We start from the raw sequence: 26,314 nt of genomic DNA, 5'->3' as shown, positions 1-26,314 counted from the left end.
TTCTTTTTATGCTTTTTTGGATTCAAATTGCTAATCTTTTGCTGAAGGTTTTTCATCTATGTTCATGAGAAATATTGGTCTGCAGTTTTCTTTTCTTGTAATATCTTTGTCTGGTTTTGGTATTAGGGAATGCTGACCTCATAGAATGAGTTGGGAAGTATTCCCTCTGCTTCTATCCTCTGAAAGAGATTATAAAATTAGTATAATTTCTTCATTAAATGTTTGCTTGAATTCATCAATGAACCCATCTGGGCCTGCTGCTTTCTGTTTTGGAAGGTTATTTGTTGTTAATACACTTTCTTTAACAGATATAGCCCTGTTTAGATTATCTCTTTCCTTTTGTGTGAGTTTGGGAAAATTGTGTCTTTCAAGGAATTTGTCAATTTCATCTAGATTATCAAATTTGTGGGCATAGAGTTGTTCACAGTATTCCTTTATTATCCTTTTAGTTTCCATGGGATCTGTAGTAATGTCCCCGCTTTCATTTCTGATGTTAATAATTTGTGTTCTCTCTCTTTTTCTTAGTTAGCCTAGCTAGAGGCTTACTGATTTTATTGATCTTTTAAAAGACCCAGTTTTTGGTTTCATTGATTTTCTCAATTGATTTCCTATTTTCAGTTTCATTGCTTTATGTCATAATTTTTCTTATTTCTTTTCCTCAGCTCCTTTGGGCTTAATTTACTCTTCTTTTTCTACTTTACTAAGGTGGAGTCTTAGATTATTGAGTTTAAATCTTCTTATTTTCTAATAGATTCATTCAATGCCATACATTTCCCTCTAAGCACTGTTTTCACTGTATCTCACAAACTTTGATAAATTGTGGTTTCATTTTCATTTAGTTCAGGACATTAAAAATTTTCTCTTGAGAGCTCTTCTTTGACCCATGTCTTATTTAGAAGTGAGTGGTTTAATCTCCATGTATTTTGGGATTTTCTAGTTTTCTTTCTGTTACTGATTTATAGTTTAATTCATTGTGGTCTGAGATCAGACACTGTGTGATTTCTATCCTTTTCAATTTGTTAAGGTGTGTTTTAAGGCCCAGAATTTGGTCTGTCTTGGTAAATGTTCCATGTGAACTTAAGAAATACGTGTATTCTGCTGTCGTTGGATGAAATAGTCTATAAATGTCAACTATATCCAGTTGACTAAAGGTGATACTGAGTTCAACTCTGTCCTTACTGATTTACTTCTTGCTGAATCTGTCCATTTCTGAGAGAGGTGTGTTGAAGTCTCTTACTGTGATAGTGGATTCGTCTAGTTTTGCTTGCAGCCTACCAGTTTTTGCCTCATGTAGTTTGACATTCTATTCTTGGGTTCATACAAATCAAGAGTTATGTCTTCTAAGAATCAATATTGTGAAAATGACTATATTACCCAAAGCAGTCTACAGATTCAGTGCAATCCTTATCAGATTACCAATGGCATTTTTTTTACAGATCTAGAACAAAAAAAAATCTTAAAATTTGTATGGAGACACAAAAGAGCCTGAATAGCCAAAGCAGTCTTAAGGGAAAAAAATGGAGCTGGAGAAACCAGACTCCCTGACTTCAGACTACACTACAAAGCTACAGTAATCAAGACAATATGGTACTGGCACAAAAACAGAAATATAGATCAATGGAACAGGATAGAAAGCCTAGAGATAAACCCATGCACCTATGGTCAACTAATCTATGACAAAGGAGGCAAGGATATATAATGGAGAAAACACAGTCTCTTCAATAAGTGGTGCTGGGGAAACTGGACAGCTACATGTAAAAGAATGAAATTAGAACACTCCCTAACACTATACACAAAAATAAACTCAAAATGGATTAAAGACCTAAATTTAAGGCCAGACACTAGAAAACTCTTAGAGGAAAACATAGGAAGAACACTCTTTGACATAAATCACAGCAAGATCTTTTTTGACCCACCTCCTAGAGTAATGGAAATAAAAACAAAAATAAACAAATGGGACCTAATGAAACTTAAAAGCTTTTGCAGAGCAAAGGAAACTACAAACAATACGGAAAGTCAACCCTCAGAATGGGAGAAAATATTTGCAAACGAATCAACGGACAAAGGATTAATCTCCAAAATATATAAATAGCTCATGCAGCTCAATATTAAAAAAACAAACAACCCAATCAAAAAATGGTCAGAAGACGTAAATAGACATTTCTCCAAAGAAGACATACAGATGGCCAAGAAGCATATGAAAAGCTGCTAAACATCACTAATTGTTAGAGGAATGCAAATCAAAACTACAATGAGGTATCACCTCACACCAGTTAGAATGGGCATCATCAGAAAATCTACAAACAACAAATGCTGGAGAGGGTGTGGAGAAAAGGGAACCCTCTTGCACTGTTGGTGGGAATGTAAATTGATATAGCCACTATGGAGAACAGTATGGGGGTTCCTTAAAAAACTAAGAATAGAATTACCATATGACCCAGCAATCCCACTACTGGGCATATACCCAGAGAAAACCATAACTCAAAAAGACACATGCACCCCAATGTTCATTGCAGCACTACTTACAATAGCCAGGTCACAGAAGCAACCTAAATGTCCATTGACAGATGAATGGATAAAGAAGATGTGGTACATATATACAATGGAATATTACTCAGCCATAAAAAGGAACGAAATTGGGTCATTTGTAAAGATGTGGATGGATCTAGAGACTGCCATACAGAGTGAAGTAAGTCAGAAAGAGAAAAACAAATATCGTATATTAACGCATGTATGTGGAACCTAGAAAAATGGTACAGATGAACTGGTTTGCAGGGCAGAAATAGAGACACAGATGTAGAGGACAAACGTATGGACACCAAGGGGGGAAAGTGGTGGGTGGTGGTGGTGGTGTGATGAATTGGGAGATTGGGATTGACATATATACACTAATATGTATAAAATAAGAACTAATTTATTTTCTTAGTTATGGATAACTAATAAGAACCTGCTGTATAAAAAAATAAATAAAATTCAAAAATGGGGGAAAAAAAAGAAAAGAAACCAATCTAACCACATGGACCCTTAAGAGCAAATAACTTTCTCCCACTAAAGGCAGAAGAACTATAGCAGAAGGTTGTCAGAGAAATTCAAAGCATGAGAAGGACTCTCTGTGCTGTTGCAGGAATGCAGGCAGTCTTCAGGAAGTGAGAGAACTCCAGCTGACAGCCAGCAATGAAACGAGGACTTCAGTCTTACAACCACAGGGAACCAACTCTGCCAAAGACCTGAGTGAGCTGGGAAGCAAATTCTCCTCCAGAGCCCACAGATAAGAGTCCAGCTCTGCCTATATCTTGATTTCAGCCCTGTGAGACCTAGACCAGAGGAACCAGCCAAGGCAGCCCAGGGCTTCTGATCTACAGAAACCGTGAGATATTAAGTGTGTGCTGTTTTGAGCTACAATGTTTGGGGTAACTCGTTACAGCAGCAGAAGAAAACAAATACACACTTCCTATAGCTGGAGGCCTGAGGCACCTTCTCCAGTCCTCCACACCATCCTATTGAAAGGTAGTCCAACCCTTTACTCCCTAGCCTTCCCCCTGCCTTATTACACTCATATCACATAGCACAGATCACTTTCTAACAATTTATATAGTTTCCTGATTGGCTGGGTTTATTGCCTGTTTCTCTGCACGAGGACAAGTGCCAGGAGCATAAGAAAATGCTTTTTAAAATTCAATTTAAAATTGAATGAATGAATGAATATTGCCATATTTCCAATAGGTTTGGATTGTGGCAGTAGGCAGTTAAATCCATGGGACTTGGGTCAAGAAGTCCAAGAATAGAAGAATATAAAGCTATAAAAAAATAAGTATCAGTGCCACTGACCTGCTCCATGGATTTGGATGGTCACGGGTCACCTGAGCAGCAGCGTGTCCTATGTACATGTTCACAGATTAATTAGTAATTTGCTTCAAAGGACACCTAGCTACAAATCGTTTGGCTCATTGACTGTCCAGGACATGGTTAGACCCTTCCTCCCTCTTAGATATCCTGGAGCCACCCATTTAGTGCAAGAAAGCTGGTAAACCTTGACTTCAGCATTTTTTTAGCTTACAAATCACACTGACACCTGGTGATCTGGTTATTCTGGTGAGGTCATTCACCTGAGGTCCAGGCAATACAGTCTCCAACTGAGAGAGAAACTGAAGCTCAGAAAGATAGTCATTTGCTCAGTCATGCAAATAATTGCAAGCAGAGCATGCACTCAAACCCATGGTTTTTAATTTCAAAGTCCATATTCCTCACATTGTGATATGCTGCCTTTTGGCTTGATTGGTTTAAAAAATTATGAATGAGAAAGAATGCATGTAGAAACAGAGAAACTGGTTTAAGAGATCTAAGTGTGGGAGAGTGAGAAGATTTTGAGAAGGGAAAAATAAATAGCGCATAATACATTTAGAAAGAGTACCAAAAAGCTTTATTTTTGAACATGGCTAAAAACAGACCACGTACATTAAATATGTACATAATCATTGGGGATTCACCCACATATCTTATTAACCTGGATGTGACCCAGGGAAAATTCTAATGAAAATCATGACTCCAGATGCTCTTTTCTCAATGCACTGAGTACAAAATAAGGAGAGAATCATAAGCAGTGCTGAAGTCAGAACATCTTAAATTATCATCTTTCCTCAAGCCCACTGGCTTTCACCTGACTAGGAAAGAACATCAGGTATAGGTGACAATGCTTTCCTCATGTCCCATGCTGACTGCTACCCAGCTTTTCTTCTAAAATGGAGGCTGCCACAATTGTGCCTATAACATGTATGGTTTTTAAAAATGGGGAGATAACTACAAAAGTAATACTTGGTTATTTTAGAAAATTTGAAAAATGGAGAAAAATAGGAAGTGTAGGAAGAATACTGCCCCAAATGTTACCTTCCACAGTCACTGCCTATTAACATTTTAGTATACCTCTGTCCAACTCATTTTTGTGGGTTTTTGCATATGATAAAGAAAATGTTATAAATAAAATGGAAGTACTTTAAATTCTCCCTCTCCAGATCCATTTTCTTCTCTCTCCAGAGCCAGCTGCTTTCAAAAATGTCATATATCCTTCAAGTTAATATTTTATTTTTTTGTTATATACGTATTTGTATTATTTTATGTTTTTAAATTTTTTTCATAAATGCTACCATACTGTAGTAAAGTTCTCTTCAACTCAGTTTTCTTCATTCAACCTATTTTTAAAATCTATCCTTATTGTCAAAAGTGAATGCATTGCTCATGGATTTTTAACTGCTAGATAATATTTCATTATATGACTAGACCACAATTTATTTATTCCCTCTGAATAACATTTGTTTTTCCATTTTTTTCTCTTATATTAAAAAACACTACTATGTATGTAACTATGTTATGGTGACAAATGTTAACTAGACTTACTGTGGTGATCATTTCACCATGTACACAAATATCGAATCATTATTTTGTACATCTGAAAATAATATATTATGTCAATTATATCTCAATTAAAATAAAAAAATGAAATATTTTCACATTAAAAATAAATAAATAAAAAACAGAGTTATGTCTCCTAGGAGAATTTACCCTTTTTACCATTATGTAATGTCCTTCTTTATCTCTGAAAACTTTCCTTACTTTAAAGTGTGCTTTGTCTAAAACTAATGTAGTTAGTCATGCTTTCTATTGATTAGTGTTAGCACGGTACATTTATTTCCATCCATTTTCTTTTAATCTATATGTGTCTTTATATTTAAAGTGGGTTTCTTTGGACAACACACAGCTGGATTGTGTTGTTCATCCACTCTGACAATCTCTGTCTTTTAATTAGTACATTTAGACCATTGGCATTAAAGTGAGTACTGATATAGTTGGATTAATATCTACCATATTCATTAATGCTTTCTATTTCACTTGTTTCACTTGTTCTTTAGTCCTACATTTGTCTTCCATTCTTTTTCTGCCTTTTGTGGTTTTAATTCAGTATTTTGTATGACTTATTTTCTCTCATTTCTTAGCATTAAGTTGTTCTTTCTTTTCCCTGTATTTTTTAGTGGTTGCCCTAGAGTTTGCAATACACATTTAAAGCTAATTTAAGTCCACTCTCAAGTAACACTATACCACTTCATGGGTAGTGTGAGTACCTTATTATAACAAAATAATCCTAATTCCTTCCTTCAATTTCTTGTATCATTGCTGTCATTTATTTCATCTATACATATCATACATAATCATATATATATAATACATATATACATGACATACATAATTGAATATATTATTGCTATTATTATTTTGAACAAATTGTTATCTGTTAGATCAACTAAGAATAAGAAAAATAAAAGTTTTTATTTTATCTTCACTTACTCCTTCTTTGGTACTCTTTATACAGATCTGAGTTTCTGACTTATTATTTTTCTTCTCTCTGAAGAACATCTTTCAACATTTCTTGCAAGGCAGATCTACTGACAACAAAATTCCCTCAATTTTTGTTTTTATGAAAATGTCTTTTTTCTCCTTAACATTTGAAGACTATTTTGCAGGGTACAGAATTTTAGGTTGGTGTTTTTTTTTTTTTTTTTTTTTTCCTGTCAACCACTTCTCACATCATTTCATTCCACTTTCTTCCTGTTTGCTTTGTTTGTGAGAAGTCAGATAGGATTCTTATCTTTGTTCCTCTGTAGGTAAAGGTGGTTTTTCCTCTGGCTTCTTTCAGGATTTTTTCTTTATCTTTGACTTCCTGTAATTTTAAAATGATATGCTTATGCATCATTTTCTGGCATTTATCCAGCTTTGTATTCCCTGAACTTCCTGGGTCTGTGGTTTGGTATCTGACATTAATTTGGGGAAATTCTGATCATAACTGTTTCTTATATTTCTTCTGTTCTTTTCTCTCTTTCTTCTCCTTCTGGTATTCCCATTATGTATATGTTATTCCTATTGTAGTTGCCCCACAGTCCTTGGGTGTTCTGTTCTCTTCAGTCTTTGTTTTTGTTTTTGAGGATTCTATTGGTATATTTTCTAGCTCAGAGTTTTTTCTCAGTTGTGTCCAGCCCACTAATAAGCCTGTCAAAGGCATTTTTCATTTTGGTTACAGGATTTTTGACCTCTGTCCTTTCTTTTGGTTCTTTCTTAGGATTTCCATCCCTTTGCTCACACTGTCCATTTGTTCGTGCATGTTGTCCAATAGAGCCCTTCCCATATTAATCATGGTTGTTCTAAATTCTTGGTCTGATAATTATGACATCCCTGCCATGTCTGGTTCTGATGCTTGGTGTGTATCTTCAATTTTTTTTTTTTTTTGCCTTTTGGTGTGGCTTATAATTTTTTCTTGATAGCCAGACATGATGTACTGTATGAAAGAAACTGCTGTAAACAGGCCTTTAGTAAAGTGGTGGTAAGGTGTAGGGAAGGAGGAAGTGTTCCAAGTCCTATGATTAGGTCTCAGTCTTCTAGTGAACCTAAGCATCTAGTCTGTGAACTTCACAAGTGTTTCTCAGATTTTTCCCCTCTTAGGTGGGACGGGACGGCTAGAGTAGACTGGAGCTGGGTATTTCCCTTCCCCCAAGTCAGTGAGGCTCTGATAATACCCGAGCAGGTGAGGCTCTGGTTAAATAATTTCTAGTGCAGGCCTTGTTAAGAAGAACACAGTGCTGTGATTTATTTAAAAAATGGTTCCTTGTCCCCTCCCCATGCTGGAAGCATGAGGGGATTTTTCTCTGATATTTACTATGAGAACCTAGTTGAGCTCCTGGAGGTAAATCTCACAATATTGTAAATCTCCACCCTACAACTGGATTCCCCTGGAAGTTTTAACTGTCAAAATTGTGCACACTGTGCCTCTAGCAATTCATCAATTACAGTTTGGGTTTTCCTACCCTGACACAGATTCCTGAGGTAGTTTTTGCCGAGAGTCTCTGCTCTGGTAAAGCCATGACTCCCTGTATTTGCCTCTCTGTCTCTTCAGTCTTGGGGACCAATTTACTCTGTGTCCTCCTCTCTCTTATAAATCCAAGCAGAGATGTTGATTTTTTCAGTCTGTTCAGCTTTTCATCATTGTTAGGATGGACTGGCAACTTGTAAGTTCCTTACATGTGGAACCAGAAACTGAAAGTTGCTGAAATGATTTTTTAAATGAAGAACAAAGTTGAAAGACTTTTACTTCTGGTTTCAAGATTTACCAGAAAGCTACAGTAATCAAGACAGAGTCATAATGATGAAAGACAGATCACTCAATGAAATAGAATAGAGAGCCCAGAAACAGACCCACACATATTTGTTCAATTGAAATTTGGTAAAGGTACCAACACAGTACAAGGAGGAAGGAAAGTCTTTTCAACAGAGGGTGCTGGAACCACTCAACATCCATATGGAAAGAAATGAACATCAATCCTTACATCACACCATACACAAAAATTAACTGGAAATGAATCCTAGAGACATATAAAAAAAAAAGCTAAAACTATAAAACCCCTAGAGGAAAGTTAGTAGTTATCTTTGCTAACTTTGGTAGATTTATTAGATAGAATGGAGAAAGCATGAATCATAAGAGAAAATTACTTAATAAACTGGGCTTTATAAAAATAAAAAACATTTCCTCTTTGAAATACACCATTAACAAAAAGGCAAGCCACAGAATGGGAGAAAATATGTGTAAAATATATGTGTGACTAAGAACTTGAATCAGAATATAGAAAGAACTCTCAGATCTCAGTAAGTTAGACATCTCCAAATACTTCTTAAGAGAAGATGTACAAATGGCCAATAAGCACATGAAAAGATGATCAATACCATTAGTCGTCACAGAAATGCAAAGTGAAACCACAGTAAGTTACCACTTCACATCTATTAGAAGAGCTGAAATTAAAAGAGAATACCAAGTGTTTATGAGGAAGCAGAGCAACCAGAACTCTCAAACACTGCTGGTGGGAATGTGAATTGGTGCAATCACACTGAAAAACTTTTTGGCAAGTTTTCACCTACCAAAATGATCCAACCATTCCACCCTTAGGTATTTCCTGAGAGAAAGACTGTACCTGCATGTTCACAGCAGCTTTGTTCACAATAGTCAATATCTGTAAACAATCTGAATGTCCATTAACAGGTGAGTGGATAAACAATATGTGGCAGAGCCATATAACTGAATGGTACTCAGCAGTAAAAGGAACAAATTACTGATGTATGCAACAGCATAGATGAATACAAAAACATTATCCTGAGCAAAAGCAGCCAGAAAGAAAAGAATGTACACTGTAGGATTCCATTCATATAAAATGCAAACTAATCTATTATGATAAAAGAAATAGTTCAGAATTTGACAGCGGCCAGGAATGAAATCAGGTCGGAACTGTGAAATGGTACCAGTAATCTTTTGGGAGCGATGGAAATGTTCTGTGTCTTTAATGTCGTGTGGTTTCATGGGCATCTAAAATTGTCAAAGCTCATCAAATTGTTTTAAGTGAATGCATTTTTTTTCACTTGTATGTAATTAATTGTATTTATTATGTAAGTTATCTCCTAATAAAGATAATAAAGATAAAAATAATCATGAAAGGCGTATTAGAGACAAAAAAAAAACTACAATTGAAAAATCAAAAAAACAATGCCAAAGCCTGCGTCTGTGCACTTTTTTCCTATTTGCAGTTATATACTTAAGAAAAAAATTCTGATACTCATAATTACCAATAACAGGAAGATTGCTGTTTTTTTTTTTAAGAGAATGAAATGTTTACCATTATGTTATCAACAGTTTTTAAGCACATTCTCCATATGCGATTTTCCTAACTGGGTATCATTTGGCACATTTGCTGTGGGGAGCATACAGCTTGGTGACTTTGAACAAAAAAATCAATAGCAGTGATCTAGAAGGGCAGATCTGGTTGAAGTCCTAATCAGTTATTATTCCAGATACTGGAGGGAAGTTCATGAACTAGAAATTAGGTGAACTTCCGGTAACGTTGGCACACTTTTGTGAACAAGTTTTGTGTCTAATTGCTGCCTGGGTGTTTTACCATTGGCAGATCTGTGGGAAGTCTGCCTGTTATAAACCACAGCATAGACAACTAGTTAGTCCCTTTTTTGATCAGCTGGAGTTCAGCAAATGATGAGTTCACTGGTGCCAGAGAGAAACTGCTACATCGATTGATGTTTTTTTAGTATTTGTATTCTTGGAATAAACACAATTTGGTAAAGTATTAGCCCTTTTATATTCCTGGATTCAATTAGCCAATGTTTTATTTAGGATAACTGCACAGATTTTCATGAGAGAGCTTGGACTGTAATTTGCATTTTTTGTATTGACCTTGTCAGATTTTAGTATCAAAGTTTTGTTGGTCTTATGAAACAAGCTGACCTCTTAAAACAATTTTCTTTTCTTTGGAAAAATTTCTACAAGATCATTGTTATTTCATTAAATGTTTGGGAGAATTCAATAGTGACAATCCTTGTCCTAGGAATTTCCTTGTAGAAACGTTTTAAATTACATACTAAATTTCCTTAAGAGATAAAAGACTACTCAGCATTTCTGTTTATTCTTGAATCAGTTTAGTAAGATATGTTGCTCTAGGAATTTTCCATTCAAATTTATTAGCATAAATGTTATAATATTCTCTTATCTTTTTAATAAATATAAAAACACATTTTGATTTTTGTTAATTTTCTCTGTTATGCATTTGTTTTCTAATTCAGTGATTTTTGCATTTATCTTCATTATACTAGTATACTTCCCTCTGTTCTTTTTGTCTGATTTGCTCTTAATTTTGTAGCTTATTCACATGGAAACTCAGAACACTGATATTCAGCTCTTCTTTTCTAATTTAGCTGCATCCCACAAGTTTAGATATGTCATATACTCATTGTTATTTAGCTCAAAATATTTTCTAGTTTTTGTTGTGATTTCTTCTTTGAGTCAGATTTTTAAGGAGTTTTTCCTGCTTAATTTTCAAGATAGGGCATTTTATAGTTACCGTTTTATTGTTTGTGTCTAGCTTTTTAAGTTTAAAAACACATAAAAAGTATTTAAAATCTATGTCTAATAACTCCAGTAATAAACCTCCATGTGTCTGTTTTTATTGTTAGTGGGGTCAGATTATTTTATTTAATCAGGGACTGACTGAGTTGTCTGAGCTGTCTTAAAGTTTTCTACCATAGCTTGGCCCGGATCCTGTACTTAGCTAGCCAGGGGTCCACGTGAGAATCTGGGGTTTTCTAGGCCACCTCCTCCTTGGAGGATCCAGAACTCCTAGTTTGCCTTTTCAGTACTGTGAGATTACAGCAAACTCCTCTTTGACCTTCAGTAGCTTTTTGCCTACTTTCTTATCCCTCTTCTAAAAAGTAGTAGCAGAAAGCTGGCTCACTTGTAATTCCTTTCTCTCCAGGAGCCTGACTGCATGAGTTCTGGTTGTTTAAACCATGCTCAGATGTCATCACCATTTTTTAAGTTTTGTATTTTATCTGGCTTTTCTAGGTGTTTTTGTGTTAGTGTGCCAACATGCTGCTCCATGAGAGCCAGAAGCGAAACCGACTGGTTTCATCTTAGCCTCTTTATAATCCGATCCACACATAGCAGCAGGACCATTTTTATAAAATTTTAATCAGTGTGATGCTTCCCTGCTCCAATGGCCTCTTACCACATTTACAATAAAATCCCAACCACTTTCCAGAATTTACAACATGCTCGTCCCTGCCTCTCTCTCCAACTTCGTCTTAGACCCCACCCCATCCCTTCCACACTTGCCATCCTCCAGCCACCGTGACCTTCCTGCTTAGACATCCAAACTCGTTATATGCAGGACTTCACACCAGCTGCTTCCTCTGTCTGAAACGCACAACCGGCCAGGTCTTTGTATGTCTGGCTTCTCAGTTCACATGACAGCAACACAGAAAGGCCTTCTTGGACCACCGCTATCTAAGGCAGCTCTTTTCCATCAAACACATCATATTATGATGTGGTGGTTCCTTCCTGTTACTTGTCTTCCATTGAAATTATCTTGTTATTTATTTTGTTTTGCTTTTCTCACATTAATGTAAGTTCCACAAGGCCAGGCCTTATCTACCTAATCTTCTAATCTTATGACCAGACTGGAGTAGTGCATGTATGGGGATTAATCCATCCAGCTTTGAGGGCAGAGACAGGGAGAATGGAGTAGAGATTACTATACACCAGGGCCCCAGGCCTGATTTTAATATTTGCTCGATCTGCTTGATGTTTCTGAGACTCTGCTTTTAGGAGTTCCTTGTTTTACTTAGAGGTACAAATATACAGTCTACATAAGCACTCTGAACAGATAACCCGAGACACTTTAGTTGCTGCTGTTTCTGTTTAACTTCTCTGTGAAGCTATAATCTTATAAATGCTCATTATATCCATACTGGAAAGTAAACAGACCTAAAAATCAAGGACAGTGTTCCTGGAGTGAAAACAGCTTCTAATCATAGTAATAAAAAAGAGGAGATAAATCAATCCGCATGGAAGTCTTCTTTTTAATTTCTTTAGTTTGCATTATGTCTAATGTGTATTCCTCTCAATTTTCTCTCCTCATTTAAAACTTCTGACAGTAACTTTATTTTTTCTCAGATTTATCATGTTTTAATTAGCAAAAATATGTTTCCAGTTTGAACTTGAATAAATTTGAAAAAAATCACGTAAGACTTTAACGCAACATTAATCAAAGAAATAAATTGAGCATTTAAACTACACATTAAAGGGTATTCTTGCTGTTAAGTGCAGGCAACTTCGATTATTTCTCACTGAACATCCTTGGTATGTTAATCAACAAATACGGAAAGTAGGACAGTTTAGTTCTCATTTACCTTCTTGCATACAGATTTAAAGACTTGCATGAAATCTTGCAGGAACAGGGAATCTTCATTTCACTCACTACGGTGCAATGTGAGACCCCGGAAGCCAACATTAGCTTCCATTTGTAAGGAATCAGGAAACCACGCCAGATATGCATGACTGAAATAAGCCCAGCCCAGCTGCCATCTCTTATCTGAGAACACCACAAGCTCCACCCACATGACATTTCTGAACAGTCCCCTAAGTGTCTGTGGGTGCCTTGGTACCTTTGCACGTGTTGTTCCATCCACCTGGAATGCCCTCCCCCTCCTCCCAAATATCCTGCCACTTGTCAAGACCCAAGTCCAAGAGCACACCCTCTGTGAGATCTTCCCTCAGTGCTTTGCAGCATTCTGTCCACACCTTGATTAGGACATTTATTTCATTGTATTTTCTCCTTCCACTAGCCTGCAGGGTCTTACCTATCAATCATTTTTGTGTCCTTCCTGCCGCTTCGACTTCTACTACAGAGTACATGGACAATAAATATTTCTTAAATGAATGAATAGTCAGCCATGAGAACTTCACCTTGCTTTCCCCCATTTAAAAAAAAATTCATTTATCCTTCAAACTTATCCTCCAGAAGGAGGGGCTCATATGATTAGCTGGAAAGACCAATTTAAGCTTTTGATAACTGCCTTTGGCCTTATCACTCAATGCTGTCAATTTTAACTGATTTTTTTTTTAACCTGAAATAAGAGGAGGTATAATGATCATTTTGAGTATCTGATATAAGCTATGGATATTTTCTCCAGAATTTATTCACAACCACCTGTGCACAAAACTGATCAGTATCAGGCTCTGAACTGGTTCAAATTCTGGTTCTGACATTTACCAGCTGTGTGACCTTGGGAAATTCACTTAACTTCTCTGTGCCTTGGTTTCCTTATCTTTCAATGGGGATAGTAAAAGTACATATTTCATAGGGTTGTTGTGAGGATGAAATGAGTTAATTATATAAAATGTTTCGAACACTGCTTGGCTTAGTAATCCCTATAGAACCTAGTAGTATTAGGTCCAGGAACTGGAGGTATCAAGATAAATTGGATGTGATTCCTTTCCTTGAAGAGCTCAAAGTCCCGTGAGGAAGACAGCTGTGCAAATAGAAGACACTATGTAGAGGTCTGGACAAAGGAGCAAAGAGGAGGAAGCACTTTCCTTCTGAGGCCTGGGATGGGGCGCCAGGTAGGAGGTGGTATTTTAGCTGAGAATTGATGGCTGAGTAGGAATCTCTGGTTGGATTACTTGAGGATGTACAATTTAGGTAGATACAAGCAAAGACACAATTTATGCAGCCATGTGAAAGCACAAGGGGCACTGGGGGACAGCAGCTACCGAGAGTGGTCTTAGTGTAACGTTGGAGGTAAAAGGTGCTGGAGAGTAAAGCCGAAGCACACTGCAGACACTATAAACTGGTTTATTCAACACCTATGTTCAACTGTCTAGTCCCCGGCCCTCCCGACTAGAGAGTCAGGGAAGAGAAACACTAGATTTTCCCAACCAGGTGAGCTCCTGTGATAGGTAATAGGGCTTCTCTTACAGGATAGTAATTCAAAGCCTTTCAAGGAGAAAGCTTCTTTGGCCTTTTTGCTTTCTTCCTACCTGGAACTTGGGTTTGAGGCTTTAAGACAGAAAGACGAGAGCCACCTGCTAAGGTGTAGTGGCAAGACCCAGAGAGCTTGGGTCCCCGGTGGCCGTGCTCAGTAGCTGCAGTGCCTGGACCACCTCCTTCTGGACTTGTGGTTTGTGAGAAATATCACAGCTGACCAGGCTTCCTCTGGCTTAGAGCCTGAGGCATCCCTAACTGACACAAGTGGTGAGCAATGCTGGGTCTCTGAGGCCTCGAATGTTCTGCCCAGGGGCTGAGACCCCCACATTTGAGCTCTGGGCACTGTAAGCTAATTTAGGGGTTTGAAAATACAGCTTTGCAATCACGCAAACCATGCTGTGTTTTTTTTTTTTTCTCAACCCCACACCCCTTCTTTTTTTTTTTTTAAACATCTTTATTGGAGTATAATTGCTTTACAATGGTGTGTTAGTTTCTGCTTTATAACAAAGTGAATCAGTTATACATATACATATGTTCCCATATCTCTTCCCTCTTGCGTCTCCCTCCCTCCCACCCTCCCTATCCCACCCCTCTAGGTGGTCACAGAGCACCGAGCTGATCTCCCTGTGCTATGCGGCTGCTTCCCACTAGCTATCTGATTTACGTTTGGTAGACAGCTCAGCCAGTTACTTGCTGTTTAACTTGAGAAATCAGTTATCCTCAGTCTGAGCCTTGTCAGGGAGACATGTGGTGAAACTTATCTTAGGATGCCGACCTTCCCCACAGCACACTGGAAAGAACGAGGAGGTCAAGAGCAGAGGAGGAGTGAGAGTTGGCCTGTGTCCTTGCAGAGCAAAGTATATCTGAACTAAAGATTCGGAAATAATTTCAGAACTTAAAGTGGATTCTAGTTGACATTTTTCGCCAAAACATATTCTGATGGTGCTGGATTTTATAAATGTTCTTTGAGACTTATAATACCTTTATGACTAAATGTCTTAGTACAAGCTGCTCTAAAGTTCTTTAGAAGAGAGAGGCTTGTTTTTGTTTTTTTTTTCCATGTGCTATAAATTCCTGTGGCATCTTGTATTATCTCCAGGAATGGAGTGAGGAGTCCATAAATAATTGGCGAGAACAGCCGGGACTGAAGAAACAAATAATTCATGATTCATGATTCCATGCTAGCGGTCCTGTGGGTGCTTTAGAGTCTGTTGATAACCAGAGTAGTAAGAAGTTCAAATACAACTCTATTTCCCTGATGGCCACTTAAAAGCTCTAATGTTGATCTTCTGTAAAACCTGGGTCAGGCTAAATTAAGCCTAGGAAGTAGGTGGTATAATTTAAGAGACAATGAAAAAGCTTTGGCCCCAAATATCTACACTTTCTTGTCAAGGATGCTTGAAAGTTCTGCATCAGAGATGATCTACTTTGAAGAATAAAGTAAGGAGCCCTGCCCAAAGCGAGTGCCCAGGGTAGTAGTAACACATTTCCATCAGCACCAGCCTGATGATAATCTGATGCTCAGATTAAGGATAACTGATTTCTCAAAGTTATACAACTGGCCGAGCTGGGATTTGAACCAAGGTCTGTGTGACTGCAAATCTGTACTTTTAACCCCTACATTATATACTGTGGCATTTCCATGCCCTAAGCCCCGCTGTCTCCCAAGCCATGCAGTTTGCAGGTTATACCCTCAAGCTAAGGCAGGGAGCTAGGCAGTCAGTGGGTGTGACAACTTTCTGCTGATTCTCTAGGACAGGACTTAGTCACTGTGAGGCTGACCCTGATGAGGCTTTGTTGAGGAACCTCCTAGCTCCCAACTGGTGGTGGAGACACATGGAAGAGAGGAGAAGGGCCTGGATCAGATAAAACAAACTATCTGAAACTCCAGCAAGTTGCCTAGCACTGTGTAAACCAGGAAGATGGCATGAACAATCAGCCTCCGTGTCTATTTAAATCAAACAATATGCAACCCCATATCTTAGTGTTATTTTAAGGCTTATTGATTTACCTGTCCTAGGAAACCTGACAGTTTCAGAATCTCTGGAACTGGTCCAGAGGGACACAATTCAAATTTGGCACTCTTGCTTAAGGACCACATGCGTGGGAAGAATGAGAATGCTTGGATTAAAACACATCACTTCCTTCTCCTGTCCTGCTTTCAGGTGCAAGCTCAGAATCAGAGCGAGAGGCTATTACAGTTGTCCCTCGGTATGTTGGGGGACTTGTTCCAGTACCCGCTGAGGACACCAAGATCCATGGATGCTCAAGTCCCCTTACATAAAATGGCGTAGAATTTGCATATAACCTACACACGCCCTCCTGTATGCTTTACGTTATCTCCAGATTACTTACAATATCGAATACAGTGTAAATGCTATGTAAATAGTTGCAAATACAATGTAATGTTAGGTAAATAGTGCCTGTGTGCAGCAAATTCAAGTTTTGCTTTCTGGAATTTTTTTTTTCCCCCAAATATTTTCCATCCAAGGTTGGTTGAATCCCTATCTGCAGAACCTGCAGATACAGAAGGCTGACTGTGTATGGCGACTGAGTGTAGCTGCAATGAATAGTTTCATGGTCCCGCGCTGTGAGACTAATCAAGATCTCTAGGAGTTGTAATCCAAAGAGAACATGGTGACTTTCCAGGACCAAGAGAACCATGAACTTAGCAGCAGAGTTTGGGGCTCCAAGGAGGGAGGGAGTAGCATGTGGGCTTCAGGGTCAATCGTTTTGTTGTCCCTTAAGCTCCTTTTCAGGGCCCGGGCACTCACCTCGGCCTGCCAGATGGGGTTCACGGTGTTGCCGATGATCTTGGATCGCCTCTCCTGTCCGTGGTGTGGGAGGGCAGGGAAGATGCTGTGTTTCCCAGGCTGAATGGAAATCTTCAGGTAAGGGTCTGGGTTGAAAAACATCCCTTTCTTCAACCCCATGGCCTGGAAATCTATAAAACAAAGGATATTTTAATTTCATGTGTTTTGGCAAGGTTAAAGATTATATTAGGCCTCACACAAGAAGAGTCCATCTGAAACATGTAAAAAGTTTTTCAATCTTTAGACCATTTTCCACCTCATTACAAATATAGACTGATATGTCTCCAGAACCCATTACATGGAACATTTACTGATTTAAATGAACATTTACTGTATTAAATTGTTTTGGTTAAGAAGTGCCTGTAATAAGTCAAGACTGGCATTGTGGTCACTATGCTTTTCAAGAGAGGACCATTGGCCCCTAGTGGTCTGGGCTTCTGGCGTTCCTCAGGCAGGTTGGGGTGAGGGGGTGAGGGGCTGAGGGTCACTTCGGGAAACCTGGTGCACACTGAGGGAGAAAATCCAACTTGGAAAATTCAGTGGGTCCAGGTGAATTTCACTTTTGGCTGCGTTGGGTCTTTGTTGCGGTGTGTGGGATTCTCATTGCGTTGGCTTCTCTTGTTGCAGAGCACAGGCTCTAGGCACGTGGGCTCAGTAGTTGTGGCGCACGGGCTCAGTAGTTGTGGCTCACGGGCTCTAGAGTGCAGGCTCAGTAGTTGTGACGCACAGGCTTAGTTACTCCGTGGCATGTGGGATCTTCCCGGACCAGGGCTTGAACCCGTGTCCCCCACATTGGCAGGCGGGTTCTTAACCACTGCGCCACCAGGGAAGCAGGAACAACTTCTTCAAAGTGAAGACAGAAAAACAAGGGCTCTAGCCTCACAATATATATGATTTTCACTGAGTAAGGAGAGAGTGCATCAGAAGAAATAAAGAGAAAGGTGAGGATTAAAAGAGCAAAGAGCACGGACATTGGAGGAAAGGAAAAAACATGGCCTCCATGGAGCTAATGCACATCAGTGAGGAGGGTTCTGAGGAGAGACCATGTGGTCGGGAGGGAAGGCTTTGACAACTGAGCCATTCCATGTAATTGAAAAGGTCTGATCATGTACAATTTCATGCTCTGTGTCGGGGGGAGAGAGAGAGAGAGAGGTCATTTGTGATAATGGTTTATGGCTGTTCGGAGATAATTTGAAATCATCTTATATTTATTAGAAATATATGATATCAAAAAATATAATTAAAAAATTTCTATTATCAAAGTATTTCCCCTGCAAAATTGTTCATATTTATATATAAGTGAAAGAAACATGTAAAAATACATCGAACTGATTCTCAACTATGGTATAAGTTGTGAGGTGTTGGAGGAATTTGTTACCGATGAAAAAAGTACAGAAGTTTTCATGTGCATTTACTTAAATGTTATTTTGAGTTGATTCAAGGGTGTCTCCATAATGAAATTATTCTTACTCTCTTGCATTATAATATACTGCCATGAGGCGGAATAAAGGTTAGAAAGTACAAACATCACAGAAATTTGCAAAACCCAGGCTACACCCATGGGAATGTGTGCAGAAAAGAAGTAACAAAGCAGCCCGAGACTTCTCTCCTTCAAAAGGCCTGTTTCTGAGGTTGGTCCTTGGCTAGGGTCTGGGAACTTGGATCTCAGGAGGGTTCCCACATCTCAGAATTGATAAGAGTGGCTCTCTGTGCCTCAAGTGTCTGTGCAAACTACGTGGTTTATGCTGAACACCTGCTTTTCTTCTGGGAGTCTGGAATTTTGGTAGGTGTTAGGAGCAATCTGGCCGTATGACCAGCCCCCAATCAAAACCTTGGGCTCTTGAGTCTGTAATGAACTTCCCTGGTATATAGTATTTCATAGTATTTCACAACCTGTTGCTGGGAGAAATAAACCCAAGCTGTGTGACTCCAGTGAGAGAGGACTCGCGGAAACTTGTGCCTGGTTTCCTCCAAACTTCATCCCAGGCACCTTTTTCCTTCACAATTTGCTTTGTATCTTTTCAATGTAATTGATTACATTGATTATAGTCAATCTAATTGACTATTGATTATAGTCAATGTAATTGACTACTGATTATAGTCATGAGTATGACTACATGCTGAGTTCTCCCAGTGAATCATCAAATCTGGGGGTGGTGTTGGGGAATATGGCCCAGAGTGTGACAGACATATAGATTTATCCATCATAAAATAATGACTATCATCACCTTCATCACCTCTACCACTACTGCCTGCCATTTACTGATTAGCTACTAAATTCTGGGGACCATTCTATGCCCTTCAAATACATTATCTGATTTAATCATAACCACAAACTCTACAAGATAGTTATTACATCCCTAATTTGAGGAAGAGAAAATTGAGGTTCCTGAATTAAGTAACCTGACCAGGTCTTCAGAGTTGGTCAATGTCAGAAATGAAATTTGAACCTGCTTCTTTGATTCCAAAGTCTGTGTTTTTAACCATTATGTGATATTACCTTTTTATAAAAATGACAACTTTGGCATAGGTCAAATTCTCAAGCATAAACGGGTCTTTTTAAAAAATTCTCTTCCATCAAACAACTTGTCTAAATCTGCATAATGTCTTTATCATACGTCTGATACCTGATAAGTCTAGTTACTCTTTGTTGTTCTTGCTTTTTTCCAAAAGAAAACATCTTTCTTTACCAGTCACACATTTATTCTTCTGGATTAATCTTTTAATTTGTTAATCAGCTCCCCTCCAAAAAATTGAGATTTTGATTGGAATTGCATTGAATCTATAGATTAATTTTGGGAGAAATGGTAACTTTACAATACTTCCTATTCAAGAACATATGTTTCTTCATTTTTTCATGCCTCCTTTCATGCCCTTCAGTGAGCTTTTATAGTTTAAGTTCAATTTGTATACTTATAAAAATATATGTTTCACAGAATAAAAACGTTTGAAACCTGCTGCAATAAGGAGTTAATTAGGAGTTAAAAGAGCATTCGGCTGGGAGTCAGTATATCCAGATTTTAGTTCTGGAACACTCTCTACTGAGCTTTGTAACTTTAGAAAACAACTTCTTCAGGTCTCAATTTCTTCAACTATGAGATTGTTGGAACGGATATCTATAAGAACACAGAGTTTTGTGATTTTCCAATAGTAAATGATACATTAATGGGAAAATACTTAATTTTCCCTCATTTTTTCCTGCATTAGTTTTTTGTTCTGATGGTACAACATCAGAACATGGTAAACATGGTAAACATGATGCCTACTGTAACTTTTTTAAATATAGAAGGAAAAGAAACAGAATTTTAAAATTATTTCAAATTGTACTGCATAGTGGCAACCATTGCTAGACTTTTTATTGCCTTTCAGTAATTTTCTTTGCATAGTTGCAACCATACTGTATATACAAACTTGTACCCTAAATTTTTTCTTTTGCCTGGATTATACCATAAGGATGTCCCATGTCTTTTAGAACATTTTGTATACATAATTCTTAAACAGTATATAGTATTTCATTATTTGGCTCTGTGGTAATTTTGAATATTTAAATTGTCTCCAATACTTGTGAAAAAAATCTGTATTTGCATTTATGATTTTTAAGGTTATAGTGTTAATTCACTGAAAATTAAAGGGATAGTAGTTACACAGGAAATTTATTACCACCAAGGAGTGGTAAAAACTGAATATATAAACAGATTTGAGAAGTAAAGCATTTGCATCAACAGTCTTGCTTTGACATGTCTACTCTATTCTGGAAAATTTCCAGAGGAGACAATTCCATGATCTATCTTTCTGGTTATTTCTTATTTTAAATTCTAAAAAGAAAAGCAGTCCAATTATATGCAGTATCTCCAGTTCTTGAGTTTTCTTAAATTTATCTCTCTGTATGCTGGCGTGGATGTTCACATATTACTTTCAGATAAGATGCAAGGGTGAAGTTCTTTGAGCCCTAGCAATCCTGAGAATGTGTTTCTCTTGCCTTCTTACATAAATGACAACCTGGTGGGCACAGAAATCTTTGGCTAAAACATGCTACCCTTAAAACTCTGTAGCCTTTGTTTCATGATTTTAGCATTCTGTATGATAAGAAGACAAGTCTGAAATTAACATGAGGTTTATTCTTTTGTAAGTATCACGCGTTTTCCACTCAGATGTCTACTGTGTCTGCATTTGAAAATTTCTTTAAAAAAATTGGCATTTGTCTAGATGTTGGTCTCTGTACATACATTTTTTCCCTCAGCACCTTATAGTCTAATTTAAAGATTCAAAATCACATTCAACTCAAGAAACCTTTCTCCTATTATTTCCTTTCAATTTGTTCTGATCATTTCATCAAAAACATTAAATATCTATGTATTGGTTCTGTATATGTCATCCATCTTTTCACTTCCTTATCCTTTTTAGGTCTGACCCTTCTTCTATGTTTTCTAGGAGAGAATCTCAAGTCAGTCTACCGTATCATTGATTCTAATTCTGTAGTGGTGAGTACGCTCTTACTGCTTTCTAAAAGCTCTCAAAGCTCACTTTGAATTCTGTGATTGCACCTTTTAGAATTTATTTTAAATCTCTCCTTGACTACGATAGACAGAAAAATGGTCCCTCACAGATGACCATGACCTAATCCCTGGAACCTGTGAATATGTCACCTTACATGGTAAAAGGGACTTTGCAGATGTGGTGAGGGACCTTTATTGAGATGGAGAGATTAGCCTGGATTATCCAGTTAGGCCCAATGTAATTATAAGAGTCTTTATAAAATGGAGGAAGGAGGGGCAAAATGAGGAGAAAATGATGTGACAACACAGCAGAGATTGGAGTGATGCAGCCACGAGCCAAAACATGCAGGTAGACTCTAGAACCTGAAAGAGATGAGGAGCGGATTCTTCTCAGGAGACCCCAGAGGAGAACCAGCCCTGCCTGTCGACGCCCGGATTTTAGTCCCTTAAGATTCATTTGGACTTCTGATCTCCAGAACTGAGGGAATACATGTGTCTTATTTCAGGCCACTAACTTTGTGGTAGTTTGTTACAGCAGCAACAGGAAACAGGTACACTTGACTTTCTTTTAGCTTCAAAGAACTTCAAAGAAATCCCTTACCATTTTACTTCATCCTAGACCTCTTACTTAATAGGTCCTGCACTTTCCTGTATTTTATAGAGAGTACAAGCAGACGAGTGATAAATCCCTTATTTCTCTTGAGCAGATATTTGCCAACAAAATACTTGTCTTTTTCCTCGAGTGTTATGTCCTTCAACTTTTTTTTTTTTTTAAGGTAGACTCTATTCTCCACACATTCTTCAAGTCACAATGTCTAATCTTTATCCGTGAGTAGTTTGTGTACCCCGGTACTGTCCATCTTTAGTTAGTTTAGCTGTCCAACGAGCTGCTGTTGGAATCCTCATCCCTACTTTTACACCTGGAGATGACCAGCATCTAGTCAACTTTTTGATACTTTGTGGGCTTTGCTTAGCTGTAGATTTGATGATCTTTTTATCACATCTTTCTTTGAGGCATGGAATTTATTATGCTACTTTAAGCAGTATTGACTTTTATTTTTCCTTGACAGATGTAGTGAATTAAACATATACATATTCAACTACTAAGTATTATATTTCCACGACCATTCCAGGCTTGCTTCTTTAGTTGCTAATTTTACATCTCCAGTCACGTTTCGTTGCTGGCAATTTTTGCCTTGAGATAAGTGTAAGAAAAATGATATATTGGGGGCTGTAGGAGATGAGTCCATCCTGATCACCTTATAAAGTAGCTTTTTGAACCAAGCTGGTGGTGGTGGTGGTGGTGGGGTGTGTGGTTTCCTTTCCTGTGGTGAGTTTGTGAGCCCATGTCTACATGGCAGAGCCAAAATGGGAACCAGTGAATGGATATTTTGTCTCCTTCCCCAGCCCCATGCTGTCCGTCCTGTATGGCATCCCTCTTAGGCTTTAGGATTTTAGTGAGCTTTGGTTAGTGAAAATTCTTCATTTCTGGCAGACAGTAGAGTAGTTTTCTGGTTTCTACTGCTTCTGAAGGTTTGTACAAATAATTGTTATCAAGCATTTCAATGGGAACATAAGAATAACAAATCAGGAGTTGTTAGTTTTCTGTCCTAGTAATACAAAAGTATTGAGTTTCTTCTTTTTTCTTTTCTTTTTAAACCTAGACAGACACATGCTAATGTTGTCAATGGGTTTCTTTTAAGACTTAATTTTTTAGAGTAGCTGTAGATTCATAGCAAAATTAAAAGGAAGTACAGAGATTTTTCCCATATACTGCCTGCCCACACATGCATCGCCTCCCCCATTATCAACATCCCCTACCGGAGTGGTACATTGGTTATAACTGATGAGCCTACATCGACACATCATAATCACAGTTGAGAGATACTTTACTTCCTTTCCCAAAATCCATCGCTTACGTTACAATTCACTCTTGGCATTGTACACTCTCTGGGCATTGACAAATGCATTATGACATGTATCCATAATTATTGTATCATACAGAGTATTTTCACTGCCCTAAAAATCCTCTGTTCTCTGCCTATTCATCTCTCCTTCCCCTATCTCCCAGTAACCACTGATCTTTTTATCATCTCCATAGTTTTACATTCTCCAGAGTGTGATATAGTTGAAATCATACAGTACGTAGCCTTTGCAGATTGGCTTTTTTCAATGAGTAATATGCGTTCAAGATTCCTCCATGTCTTTTCATGGCCTGATAGCTCACTTCTTTATAGCACCGAATAATATTCCATTATCTGAATGTACCATGGTTTATTTATCCATTCAGCTACTGAAAGACATCTTGATGGCTTCCAAGTTTTGGCAATCATAAATAAAGCTGCTATAAACATCTGTGTTAGGTTTTTGTATGAAAATTACTCCATTTGGGTAATTTCCAAGGAATGTGATCATGGGGTCATGTGGTAAGAGAATGTTTAGTTTTGAAAGAAACTACCAAACTGTGTTCCAGAGTGTCTGTGCCACTTTGCATTCCTACCAGCAATAAATGTGAGTTCCTTTTGCTCCACGTCCTCACCAGCATTTGGTGTTTTCAGTGTTCTGGATTTTAGCTATTCCAATAGGTACATAGCTGGTATCTAGTTGTTGTGTTAATTTGCATTTCCCTAATGGCATATGATGTGGAGTACCGTTTCATATGATTACTTGCCATCTGTATAGCTTCTTTGGTGAGATGTCTGACAAGATGATAAGATCTTTGGCCCATTTTTCAACTGGGTTGTTTGTTTTCATATTGTTGAGTTTTAAGAGTTCTTTGTATATTTTGGATTAACTGTCCTTTATCAGATGTGTCTTTTGCAAATATTTTCTCTGAGTCTGTGGCTTGTCTTCTCATTCCCTTGACATTGTCTTTTGCAGAATAGAAGTTTTTAATTTTAATGAAGTCCATCTTATCAATTTTTTTTCATGCATTATGTCTTTGGTGTTGTATCTAAAAAGGCACCACCCTACCCAAGGTCATCTAGGTTTTCTCCTATGTTATCTTCTAGGAGTTTTATAGTTTTGTGTTTTACATTTAGGTCTATGATCCATTTTGAGTTAATTTTTGTGAAGGGTCTGTGTCTAGATTCTTTTTTTTTTTTTGCATGTGGATGTTCAGTTGTTCCAGCACCATTTGTGGAAGGGACTATTTCACTCAACTGTATTGTCTCTGCTCATATTTCAAAGATCAGCTGACTATATGGGGGTCTATTTCTGGGCTCTCTAGTCTATTTCATTTATCTATTTTTCTGTTTTTTTCTTTTTTTCACAAGTACCACACTGTCTTGATTACTGCAGCTTTATAGTAAGTCTTGAAGTTGTGTAGCATCAGTCCTCCAACTTTGATATTCTCCTTCAACATTGTGTTGGCTATTCTGGGTCTTTTGCCTCTCATTATAAATTTTAGAATCAGTTTGTCAGAATTCACAAAATGACTTGCTGGAGTTTTGATTGGGATTGCATTGATTCTATAGATTAGTTTGGGAAGAACTGACATCTTTACAATATTAAGTCTTCCCATCCATGAACATGGAATATATCTCCATTTATTTCATTCTTCTTTGATTTAAGTCATTAGAGTTTTGTAGTTTTCCCTATAAACATCTTGTACATATCAACATTTTGTTAGATTTATACCTAAGTATTTCATTTTGGGGAGGTGCTAATGCAAATGGTATTGCGTTTTTAACTTAAATTCCATTTGTTCATTGCTGGTATATAGGAAAGAGACTGACTTTTTGTGTATTAACCTTGTTATTATCACTTATCAATGGATCTTTAGACACACGTTTGCTTTACTGGGGGCTCACTTAGACATGGAAAGCCTCAGTTGACCGTCCATCTCCCAAGGACACTCATGAACTTCATTTCTGTGATCTCAGATCTCTGATATTTATGGCCTACAATATTTGTTGGTTTGATAATAAGCTAAGCAATAGTTTTCAAACTGTGCTGAACAGTTCTGCGCCCTACAGCTTCATGCCATTGTGTCTTCGCAAAGACCACTTAGGGTGAAATTGAGTGCATGGGGCTCTGAACTCTGTATATCATTTTAGCCAGAGCAACTCAGTTTTTCTTTATATTTTTAATTTTGAAATTATTTTAGATTCAAAGAAGAGTCTACCCAGTTTCCCTTACTGTTAACAGGTTACGGAACTATGGTACATGATGAAAACGAAAAAATTAACTAAATTACTCTTAACTATTAACTAACTATGATTAACTAAATGACAGGCTTTTTTTGGATTTCACTAATCTTTCCACAAGTGTACTTTTTTGAGCAGCTCAGTTTGTTTTTTTTTTAACAACTTTATTGGAGTATAATTGCTTTACAATGGTGTGTTAGTTTCTGCTTTATAACAAAGTGAATCAGTTATACATACACATATGTTCCCATATCGCTTCCCTCTTGCATCTCCCTCCCTCCCACCCTCCCTATCCCACCCCTCTAGGTGGTCACAAAGCACCGAGCTGATCTCCCTGTGCTATGCAGCTGCTTCCCACTAGCTATTTTACGTTTGGTAGTGTATATCTGTCCATGCCACTCTCTCACTTTGTCACAGCTTACCCTTCCCCCTCCCCATATCCTCAAGTCCATTCTCTAGTAGGTCTGTGTCTTTATTCCCGTCTTGCCCCTAGGTTCTTC

The 26,314-nt window shown here is 37.7% G+C and overlaps 1 protein-coding gene across 1 annotated transcript in view; it reads right to left on the bottom strand.

Moving 5' to 3' along the window:
• The window catches only part of HECW1 (HECT, C2 and WW domain containing E3 ubiquitin protein ligase 1), a 237,124-nt gene that overhangs the window by 134,637 nt on the left and 76,173 nt on the right, over window positions 1-26,314 (bottom strand). The window contains exon 5 of the mRNA XM_059932896.1: window positions 17,132-17,301. Within this exon, the coding sequence (XP_059788879.1) occupies window positions 17,132-17,301 (170 nt within the window). The remainder of the gene's footprint in view (window positions 1-17,131; window positions 17,302-26,314) is intronic.

This window comes from Balaenoptera ricei, chromosome 9 (genome assembly GCF_028023285.1).
Source record: "Balaenoptera ricei isolate mBalRic1 chromosome 9, mBalRic1.hap2, whole genome shotgun sequence".
Lineage (NCBI taxonomy): Eukaryota > Metazoa > Chordata > Mammalia > Artiodactyla > Balaenopteridae > Balaenoptera > Balaenoptera ricei.
Note: the sequence above shows the minus strand (reverse complement) of the source record. Positions and strands in the feature narration are given on the sequence as shown.